At 36.3% G+C, this 11,820-nt stretch overlaps 1 protein-coding gene across 2 annotated transcripts in view; it reads left to right on the forward strand.

Annotated features, from left to right (window-relative positions):
- LOC120347382 (sushi, von Willebrand factor type A, EGF and pentraxin domain-containing protein 1-like) overlaps positions 1 to 11,820 on the forward strand; it is a 136,397-nt gene that overhangs the window by 37,128 nt on the left and 87,449 nt on the right. For both annotated transcript variants that reach the window (XM_039417309.2, XM_078117588.1), the window contains exons 15-28: positions 153 to 269; positions 1,165 to 1,290; positions 1,694 to 1,793; positions 2,189 to 2,298; positions 2,707 to 2,837; positions 3,537 to 3,711; positions 4,898 to 4,976; positions 5,442 to 5,525; positions 6,512 to 6,759; positions 8,098 to 8,209; positions 8,963 to 9,093; positions 9,554 to 9,715; positions 10,911 to 11,072; positions 11,565 to 11,717. In XM_039417309.2, the coding sequence (XP_039273243.2) occupies positions 153 to 269; positions 1,165 to 1,290; positions 1,694 to 1,793; positions 2,189 to 2,298; positions 2,707 to 2,837; positions 3,537 to 3,711; positions 4,898 to 4,976; positions 5,442 to 5,525; positions 6,512 to 6,759; positions 8,098 to 8,209; positions 8,963 to 9,093; positions 9,554 to 9,715; positions 10,911 to 11,072; positions 11,565 to 11,717 (1,890 nt within the window). The remainder of the gene's footprint in view (positions 1 to 152; positions 270 to 1,164; positions 1,291 to 1,693; positions 1,794 to 2,188; positions 2,299 to 2,706; positions 2,838 to 3,536; positions 3,712 to 4,897; positions 4,977 to 5,441; positions 5,526 to 6,511; positions 6,760 to 8,097; positions 8,210 to 8,962; positions 9,094 to 9,553; positions 9,716 to 10,910; positions 11,073 to 11,564; positions 11,718 to 11,820) is intronic.

Here is an 11,820-nt window from a genome sequence, read left to right on the forward strand (position 1 = left end):
GGCCCCACTTCACCTAATTACGCCACGCCAAGTGTGTATATTGCCTCATTACTATTACAAAGTAATTGAGTTTCTTAATTGAAAATTCGAAATTTGCTATTCCGATTTGCAAAATTTTGGAAACGAAATGAGCGACCATTTTTTATTTCCAGATCTTGAGCCACCAATGATAGACAACTGCAGAGGGCCACAACCATTTGTAATAAATCCTGGAGACACAGAAGTACGTCATGCTAAATGGAAAGAACCAACGTTTTCTGATAATTCAGGTACTGTATTTTTATAGTGAGTGTAAAAGAATCCCCATTTCCGGACCATAATGCGTGAATTAATTATACTAATTAATTATACTAATAAATTCCGCAGCGTATTTGTACGTCTTGCCGTTTTTAATCTTCAATTTTTCATATTTTTATTTTTTATTATTAGTACCGTTATTGCATACTAAGTGTACATAAGGATTGTGTTTCTGAATTCTTGTTGTCGCCTTTAGGGTTTTCCCTGTTGTTGTTGTGAAGAAATAACGCTTTCTTCCACTTGAAATTAGTACTTAAAAGTGAAAGAAGTCACTGAAAGCTATCAGTTTTATTACTTCGATTTTTTTCAAATTTCCTCTGTCTCGTATGAAGGGACTTGTCTATCTAGAGGTGGGCATAGGTGTCCCGCCCCGGACAGCACGTTATATGAGGGAGTTTGTTGTTGATTTTGATGATTTAAATAATAATAATACAAACATTTCACTCTTACTTAACCTTTGGTTTAATTATTCTCTGTATAAATACGTCCATAATTTGTTCACCCTCCATCAGTAATGTTCAACACGCCCTTGCTCGTATGGAACTATATATTTTATCTTAATTTTTGCTATTTATTTAAATTGAAGGGAAACACATTTTCAATCAGTACCTCTTGTCAGCCAATCTTTACAGTAAACTGGTGCTCTCATGACTTACCGTAACGGTAATGACGCACAACCTTCGTGTCCGTGTATATGAGCATTGCTATTTCTTTATCCCAAATGAATATATTTCACTCCTGGTATTGCATTGGAAATTGTTTAATTTTTTTTTACCACGATAACTCAGATTGGTTATGTTTATGGACATTTTTACCCTATACTATATTTGTTATTTCACTCTCGAATATACTCCATATATAATACAGGAAAAGTTACAATAATGAGTAGTCAAACCTTCGGTACATTTCCACTCGGTGTCACAAAGGTTGAATATCTGGCAACGGATGAAGCAGAGAATGAAAGGAAATGTGTGATTGATATCATCGTTCAAGGTAAAATTTAAAATTGAAAACATGCAGGCATTTTTGAACAAACCCTACTTAAATATGATTAAGTTGTAAGGATAAGTTTAATAGATCAATCAGGTCTAAATAATATAATTATTACATTGTACCATTCAAAAGTATCAAGAACACCATCGTCGTTTGAGTAATGACGCGAGTGGTACATTGGCACAGTTCACATTATGCGTCCCTAAGAAACAGAGAGTGTTTCTGTGTAGTTCCAGTTAATTGATTGCTTTCGTTTCATTTAGCCTTAGTTTATGCTCACAAGTTTGCAGACCCCTGGTTTAAAGCAAAGTCATGGACCTTCAACACATATTTGCAAGCATTTTATACAAAAATCGACCTAAAAAGCGAGTAAGTGCGGAAATTTGTTCATTTTTTCATTTAGATAACACGTGCCCAAGACTTGAGAATCCTAGACATGGATACGTTGAATGTCAATTAAGAAGAGAAGCAACACAATGTGCAATGCATTGCGATTCAGAAAGGTAAGTTTAAGACTGCTCAGAAGTTATTTATTTATGTATAAAGGACGTATATCTTCAACGTAAATCGAGTGTCGGGATACAATTAGCAGAAAATAGGCTTTTTTAGATTTTTATACGCCCTCCCCCATTCCCTTGTGATTGCTTGTCTAATTTTACATTTCACGTATAAATGTCATACATCAACACATCCGAAATTTCCAAAATGACGTAACAATTGATTTTCACGGTGTGAAAAAAATATGACACCATATTGTGACGTTACAAATTTGTCAATTATTGTATTCCTTAACAAAATTTTGGGAAGACCACTGATTCCAATATTTCACCATGTATAACTTGCTTAGAATTTACCATTGTAATTGACTATAATTCAAGTCGTTAAACTATTTTTACAGGTATGGTTTTGCAATGCCATTCGGGGTAGAATACGACAACCCAACATTTACGTGTGACGAGGAGCTTAGTGAGTGGATGCCGACGAGTAAAATACCAATGGATTGCTCAAGTAAGGACCGTATTTCTCTTTGGCAGTTGAATTATTTGAACAATACGAATAATATAATTTAATTTTATGTCAGCCTCCGACGTTCATCAAAGAACAGAAAATTTGTCAAACAGCTTTTTGTTTTTACAAAGAATACCTTTTACAAAGTTTTTTTTGAAATCATATGGGATATTACACTCACAAATGCTCAAAATGTCGTCCGTGCACTTTAGGGCAGTGTCTTAACCTGAAGTCCAAGCTCGTGTAGCGTTTTAAAGGTTGCGTTGTGGGATATCGTTCCAATTTAACCTATAACATTTATTCGTGATCTCATCTGACCTTTTTCTGCTTTTCTATTATATATATAAATATATTTATACTTTTGAAGTGGATTTTTCTTGTTTCACTCCGAATTTTCTCGTTTTCAAGGACAAAAGTATTCAAGTCGGATATTGAAAGATTATCAAGTAATCTACGCCATGGAGACTATGACACATTGCAATGACAGCGTTTTTATTGAATCAGTGCGACAATTATTCCTGGAAATCTACACTGACAGGGTGAGCCAAGAATAGAATTATTCTGAATAACGCACAAGTGCAAGTACTAATGATAATAGAGTACTTCGGTTTGGGCCTTTCCCTCAAAACGTCTTAAATCATACAGTTGCTCAATGCGGTTCTTATATTCACACATGAATGCTATTCAGGCGACTACTGTTTTGTTCTTAATGGCTGTTTAACACTAATATGCATTGGTAAATTGAACACACAATTGAAAAAATCCACTAAAAACCAAAAACTTTCACGGATACCCCAAGCTTGTTCCGTGTAATCCTGGCACTAATATAGAAACATTGTGAAAGTAGAAAAAGAGATACAAATCATTTCTAATAATGTTATTTCAAAAACGGTTGATTACGGTAATATTTTCTTAACTACTCCCATTTTTTCTTCACTAACGTGTCAGCGGGTATGTATACTCTGTAAGAATAACAAAGCAAGAATCAAAATCCACAATATTTAAAATTCTTGCATCACACTTTCTCACGTTTTCAAATTTATTTTTCACAACTTAATTTAGCTTGTCCGAGGAAGACTGACTTTTGTCAAACAAAGCGTTTCAGAATAAAAAAAATTGTGTAAAAGTGTGGTGTCAGAGTTTTGAATCAAAAAGTACTTCTGGCAGTTTAGGGATTTGGACTCTATTTTTAGTTCACCATTTTTTTTTCTGTGATTACTATCCTTTTTTGTAAACAGGTGGCAAAGTGGTGCGCAACCTCTACCCACCCATGGTTAAGATGTACTCTGGTTGATGTGATAGTGAAATGCATACAAATAGAAGACAAAACAAAAGTCGAGGCTGATGATTATGAGGGAGGAGATGACAGTTATTACTACAATTATTATGGATCTTTTGGTGACGGCAATGAAGGTATTACGGCCTAGCATAACATGACATTATTTTTTTTATAAGTGGTTTTACTTTTTGGTCACAGAGGGGTACTCCCGTAATGTGCATAGGGATAGGCCATAATATATTCCGATTTTCCTTATTTCAGCTCTTTTACGAATTCGGGGACTGTCTGTGTTAGCCAAGTGAATATACCTCCTGCCCATAGGTTCCAGTCCCTTAACACAACTTGATGTAAAATAGGCGAACAAAATTATTTACCTCCATATTGGTACACACACTTCTTGATCGCCCAAAAAGGGCTGAATGGATGGATTGTTGTTGTTGGTGGAAAACATTTTTTTTTCTTCGCAACTAATGGACCAATCAAAATGTCAGTACTTTAAGATAGAAACATTTGCTGACAAGCTACTGCTCAAAATACTTATATTAATAGAATCCCCGCTATAAGGAGACCTTTATTCTCAGTCGTTCTGTCTGTCTGTCGGTCTGTTTGCCCAGCTGTAGTGTCCAGACGACTGAACAGACCTGGATGAAATTTTTGACTTATTCTGTCACCCTAATATTATGCGTTTTACCCAATTTCACTGGAGAACCCTGACGGCTAGGAGGCTCTATATATCAGCCCAAACTTATCTGCTTTGTCGCACATTGCGTATGCACAAGGCATTCTGCCAGACTAGCCCACCGATGACAGCACATTTTCACCCCTATACATTTGCATCCACAGACATTTCCAATCATTGAGTTCAACACCCACATAGAGATTGCACCCGCGGACATTTGCACATATAAACATTTGCACCCATGGACATTTACAAATGTACGTGCGCTCAAAGATAATGGAACTAAAGTTCACCAGTTTTAACAGCACCTATTTGAATTGCCAGGGTCGCGAGCTTGGATATGTTCCTCATAGTCATTTAAATAGAAAGGGCTATTAGTCCACCATATATGCAGCGGATTTCGTATGGTAATTTGTAGTTGTAAAGTTGAATGATATGATAACATCTCCAGGTGTAGTCACAATTCTGTAGGTATACCGTCAGTTATTTTATTGTACTGACATTGTATGTAACGTAAGTCATAGTAAGATACAACGTTTGTTTGGTAAAATTCACTTAATTACTCGAAACATGATGTGTAGCCTGTGTTTCCATTCTAATCACAATCTCTCAAATTCCTCAAAATTTTTGTAAACATTTAGATCGACGGCGCAAACGATCAACAGGAAATAATCCCAGACTACATGAAGATCACATCAGAAAACTTCGAAGATCTAAACGGTAAGATTCAGTCTAACAAACGAGTAATTCGGTTTGGTGTTTGATGTCATCTACTGCTACGCAGGAGGTACTTTAGTTTGAAAGGACAGGAATTTTTCTGCTTCGGCAGGCCTATACCCAATTGTTAACACCGTAGGTCATTTGATGGTTATGGGGTTTGAAACCGAGGTTTTCAATATACAATATCGACAAAGCTAAATCCAACGCTTTCACTCCTACGCCATCATTTGAATCTAGTTTCATTAGTGAGTTCGATACATAAGATAACCCGTTGCATTTTTTTGAACCTATCATTGCCTATAACTCTCCTCTCTTTAGCATACTTTTTTTGTATCGTTATAGAGTCGTAAATTCGTCATGGTTCCCAGAAATGATGGAACCTGTTGTTAGTGAGTTCGATACAAAAGAGAACCCGTTCTTGAAATTTTTAAACACTAATCATAACCCTCTTTCCTTTATATGCAGAGAAGCCGATTATAGCGAAGCATATAGTGAAGACGATTACGCAAGTGAAGATTACCCATATGGTGATGATGTGAATGGATATGGGTAAGATCATTAAAACATATAAAAATATGAGGTCTATGTTCAAATTTGTGGACATCTAGATTCAATGACTAACGCAGGGGTTCCCAAGCTTTTTTCAGAAAGACTCCAAAAACAACTTTCAAGTGTTCAGTGCGACCCCAGGTTAATATATATATTTTCCATGAAATTTTAGAGTTTCTTTTACTGGACTTTTGAGTTTGATCATGTGGTGGTATTAAGTAAAATAAGCTAAAACCAAACAGTGACATCACAATAAGCACCTACATTTTCTATAGCATAAGCATATAAATAGAGCGATGCCTATGGACCTGTTTTACAGTAAGCCATGGTACAAACTGCTAAATTTAACATGGTTTGTCAAATCTTAGATGTGTTGTATATCCCATCCTCTACCATACCTCAGCGACTTCATCGACCCCATGACCTGTTTGCGACCCTGCCCACTTATCACTCCGACTCAATTTGGGGTCGCAACCCCTGGTTTGGGAACCCCTGGACTAACGTAATATAATCAAAATTCCTGCGACGTGTAAATAGGAATTGTATCAAAATGTGGTGACTTTATATGTTTCTGTGAACTGTGCAGCGAACCACTGTAACATTGAATGCTCGACGATGTGGCGCACCGTGCTAAGAGTTAGGAATACGTTCTCCACCGCACCTTTGATTACCCTGCGTGGGTTGGCAGGTTCGAATTCTACGTGGGGATAGTTATGTGCCAGAGGATTGCTGTACTCCTCGCCGTCTCAGGGTGGCTCACGTGACCCCTGGTCAGTTACGCCTTCCTTTGCCATCAAGTCCATGCTTCGCTGTCTTATCGACTTCCCTTTGCCCCGGGTAAAACATGTAAATCTTATCTTATCCTACACAATTCAAACTTGGGTTTTCTACCCCAAATAGACTCTGATGCACTGACATATGGTAAGTCCGTCTACATAATAAATGAGGCGAGCCAAAAGTAAAAATAAAATACCGTTTTTATTCAGGGCTGATAATCCAGTCGAAAATGAAGGCGGTGAAGCTATACCATTGGATACCTTATTCGAAGCAGAATCGGCTCCGAGCGAATCTGACTACGGTGGAGAAAGGGTACCGGATTATGAAGACGAAAACAATTATGACGTAACAAGCGCTATTGAGGAAGTCATGTCCGACATTGTGCCAGTGAATGTCTTGGATAAAATTGAGAAAATTCCGTCGCTTTCGAGACTTGAAGTTACCCTAACTATCAGAGGTTAGAAAGGTTTTTGATACATTTTAAAACTTGAGTACATATATACAATTAACAGTTGAGGTTGCGCGAAACTAACTACCTTTCCTTGCGCAATATGCCTTTGTACAGGTGGATCCGTATGCGTATTACGCAAAGATGCTGTAGAAAGAGTGTGAATGGCTATTCTATTTAATTCAAGAGTCTTGCTGCACACGAACACAAATATATTTTTGTAACGTTCCGTCTGACCGAGGTCAGACTTCTTCAGATAAATATACTTGATGTCGATATAGTTTTTCTTTTAGTAATCGGAATCGACTTTTTGGTAATCGGAATAGAAAAACTATGTTATTACCAAAATTAAAAACATTAGAAACTCTAGGGATGAATTTAAGAGTTGGATAAATTCACAATTTATGCTAATTTGAACATTACATTTCATTGTCACTTACACTTGATTTCTATTTCGCGGTTTGAGTCATTTCCTTACATTGTAGCCATAACCCTTAAATGAACTTGGGCGACACCACAGTTGGAGTTACGGGATGACAGCATAAATTTGTTTAATTAATTTTCTTTTTAATTGTCACTCACTAAACTGTGGGATATCTATTGATTTTAAATCAAATTTATCTTTATTATTGTGCTGGCACTGTCCCAATTTTATTTATATCTTTCTATTGCAAACAGACCCAACATTTGGAACCAATACTTATATGCATGCAATTGCGTTTCTTGTCACAGTTGTAAAATGCTTGTCTGAAGAAGTCTGACCTCGGTCAGACGAAACGTTACAGAAATATATTTGTGTTCGTGTGCAGCAAGACACATTAAACAAGTTTGAATATTCTGCAAAAATATGACAATAATACAATTTTATTTGAAAATCATATCAAAAGTCAGTGATGCCCAAATTCTTATTTTATTGGGCAAATAATTACCAAACGACTAATTATTAATAGACAATATATATATTATATAGAAACTTATCCCACTTCCCACTTATCCCACAATTGTCCCACACCTGTCAACACTTGCCAACATGCCCAACAACTGTTCCACTTGTCGCAAAATTTTTTCTAAGCATTATTTCCTCCCAGCCTAGAAAAACTCAGAACAGTGGTACAAGTTTGAGGGTAAATATGGCATATGGAACAAATGTGAACAATCTGGACAAGTGGGACAGTTGGTGGATAAGTGGGGCACGACATTTTTGAGACATTGATATATGTCTATCGATGGGGCAGTGGCGATCCTTCTTTCTTCAGCAAATTGCGTTGAAAAATGTTGAAACTCACGCAAGTTAACATTAGAGTAATTGAGTCGGAATATTACATATGCTTTATCCATAATCACCAGGGGATGTTACTCTGGAAGGTAGAACAATTGAAGATGACCGGATGCGACATGGACGAATGGTTGAATTTATTCGGAACTTGGATACAGTCACTGAATTTGAGAATAAAGCAAGGTAATTTTGAAATATGAAAACTCTAGAAGTTAACTAATATGTGTAATCCTTTGGAATTCTTTCAAAAAATGTTTTCTCGAACATCCACTTCCTTTTTCACTTCCGTAACACTTGCTAATCAGTAAGATGTCAACGGTGAAATAACAATTGAAATTTTAGCAACGGAGGGCTTTGTCACCTAGGCAAATTTTCAGGCATGACTGTGAACATGAACTTGTTGTTTCGTGGTTTCGCTACAATTTTTCAATTTAGTTGTGATACCAAAAATAACTCAATATTCATTTTTCTTCCAAGAAGTTTTAGTTTATTTGCATAAATCAAAAATTAGTCTTAAAAACGCTTAGAAAAACAAGGCCTAGCTGTCAGACCGAGCATGGAAATTTTCTTAAATGTGGAGTATATACAGAAATAATTTTTTTCGAGTCAGGGTTCGGGGAACATTCATTGGGTAATATACACTTTTGCCCCGAACAAGGAGACAGAAAAGCAGACACTGGTGCATGGAAATCTATAACGTTTTTGATGAGCTAGAATCTTATCAATTATCATCATGTTATTTGCCGACCTTAAAATATAACAGCCAATAAAAAGATTATTATTTCAAGTGTGCAGCAAGACTTTCAAATATATAGTATAGTCAACTTTATTCTTGCCACAGCATCCTTGCGTGCATGCATATAGATACACTTTAAAATTTAACTCGAAAAGTTGAGAGAATGCGAAATTTTGCGAAAATTGAAATTTTATTTTCAGAACATTGTCGATAAACGTCATCAACACAACTATCAGCGAATATTTAACATATCAGGACGGTACTTACGCTGCAACACAAGACGAACTCTTATGTCCAATCGGTACTATACAGAAGAGTCGTGCGTTTTGTGGTAAGTTGATGACAGATGGTTTAAACGTAACGTAAACTATGCCGTTACGTCGTTGTTGCACGCAATACTGCGTTTTGTATACTGGTTTTATAACGATGTAGTCACCAGTTTCTAGGCAATTTTATGTTGCTCTATATTTCAGCTTAAAAGATACTTTTTAAGGTTGAACTTTTGTGTATTTCCATAATCATTATAAACATTGAATAAGCGGTAAATAGGTATTCTATATTTGGAGAAAGAGTGAGACTTTCTTCAATTGACACAATTCTTGCGCTTCGCGACTGTCGATGGAGAATTTCCTGGTCACTTCAGAACCATTTATTTTCAAGTTGAGACTCCACTAATGTGATGTTCCACTTAATACTTTTTTGAAGATTTCCACTCCGCATTTGAGCTAAATTTCTCATTCTCTCTTTCCAGGTATTTTATCTTATCTTATGAACGTTTTTGCTTTTCTTAGTCAACTGTCCCGTTGGCACCTACTATGACGTCATTTCAGCTGATTGTATCAGTTGTCCGATTGGATTTTACCAAGATCACGAAGCCCAGCTGAGTTGCCAACCCTGTCCTACACGTACAATGACGAAAGGGATACATTCAAGAGATGTCGCGGATTGTAAAGGTAGAATACTTTGATCGCTGTAATTTTTTCAGCAATCAGTAGTTTATTTTTTCACTATACCTGAAATACACTAAATGAATACAGAATGTAAAAAGAAACAAAATCGGATAACTTGGGGTGAAAGGAGTCGCAAGAAACCAATACTGGTTATCAAGCGGCGACACCCGTGATAAAGTCTAAAAGTAATTAAAATACAATGAAAAAGTCAAACAGTTATTGAAAAAATCAAGAAGAGATAGAAACCTTTCATTTTAAAAAAAAAAAAAAACGAAAATATGGCCCGACTTGACATGTGCTATAGAATTTAAAAATACATGAATAAAAAATTTTCTTCGGGTGTATTGGTAACCATGTGTAGCACAGTGTCCACTATTCCAGTTATCCACTATGTTGGCGCTATATAAAACATACATACTCTTACCGCAAAAATAAAGATAACCTACCGTTATCAACCAACTGATTACTGGATTAACAACATAATGTTGTTTGGTCATATTTATGTGTTTTATCTGATATCCCTCTCGGCCAGTGGTTCCCAAACTTTTTAAGCCGCGCCCTCTTTTTATGAATTTTCAAGTCTTGCGTCCACCTAAAAAAGTAGCTAACAATAATCTACAATAATCTAACAATGATACAAGCACAACAAGGCTCTGCAATCTCTAAACAATAAAGGGGGCTCCCGAAGTATGCGAACCAAGATGGTGGACATCGGAATGTAATATGTGTACTAGGTTAGGGTTAGGCCATAATTTTAGGTATAAATACTACGGGAGGCTCTTGGCTAGTATTCGAACTGATAATAGGACTAAAATAAGAAAAATTGGAAAAAAATTATCGCCTAACCCTAACCTGTTACCCATGTTACGTTCCGATGTCCGCCATCTTGGTCCGCCTCGGGAGCACCCAATAAAGATATGTAGAGATATGCGCCCTTTGTAGCGTGCCCCATCGTTTGTGAGCCACTGTTCTAGGCACTGAAAAAAAAAAACAATTTATTAAAAATTATTTATGATTCTCTCAATCTGGTTTTCAGGTATGTTGCATTTCTGTCACAAGCAAATTAACTAATTATAGTCTGACTTCTTCGAATCTGATCCACCGTCAGCAATAATTAGGAAACAAGAGTATCAACTAGACGTGGCCAAAAATCTTAAGTCATTTAAATTTCAATATCAACACACGTTATTCTATTCAGATTTGTGTCAGCCTGGATTTTTCTCAGAATTTGGAATCGAAGTTTGTAAATCTTGCCCAAAAGACACCTTTGTTGATTTCTATGGTGCGACATCTTGCGGAAAATGTCCGACTGGAACAGGCACCGTTGGTCGAGCTTCTAACTCTGCTGATGATTGTGGAGGTATCTACCTGTTTTATGATTTTCATTACCTACTTATCAGCTATGTTACTTAAGTTAGGTCATGGCATGAAATAAATAGTGGCTATTGTTTTGTCACAAAAGTCCCGATTCCTTTTTTTCAGTTCTAGTAAATCACAGTGTGGATTGTTGGTATGCTTGTTTGATAAAAAAATGGGGTAGATTGTACTGCTAATAAAACGTTCCATGGTTGATTAGTTGCTACATCAAAATTAAGTTGATCGAGTTAAGATTGTGATCAGAAAATTTGTTCGTTTTTCTAACTCTTGTTGTACGTCCGTACTTTTTATAACCTAATGGTAATATGCCTAAGTAGTGATTTTCATTGTCTTTTGATAATAAGTTTTGGCCTTGACCTCACTTCAAACAACAATATTAAAAATAACAAACCAAATTGCGCTCCGTAATTACAACCGTCTAGTTTTTCAACAATGCATTGCTGGTTTTCACATTTACATTCTCATTCTCATACAGAACTTTGTAAACCTGGATACGTTTCGATTGATGGATTCACTCCATGTCGTCTATGTCCCGTTGGATCTTTTCAAAATGAAATGGGAAAAACATTTTGCAATGTTTGTCCCGGCAATGAAGGACTCAACATGGACAACTTTGTACCATGTGAAGGTTTGTACTCATATTTGTAATAGTTATGATTCCGTCAGATGGAGAAATCTTTTATTCGAGCCCGCACATCTTGTACATGTGAACTCAGAATCGTTAACTTGTT

This window comes from Styela clava, chromosome 11, assembly GCF_964204865.1.
Source record: "Styela clava chromosome 11, kaStyClav1.hap1.2, whole genome shotgun sequence".
Classification (NCBI taxonomy): Eukaryota; Metazoa; Chordata; class Ascidiacea; order Stolidobranchia; family Styelidae; genus Styela; species Styela clava.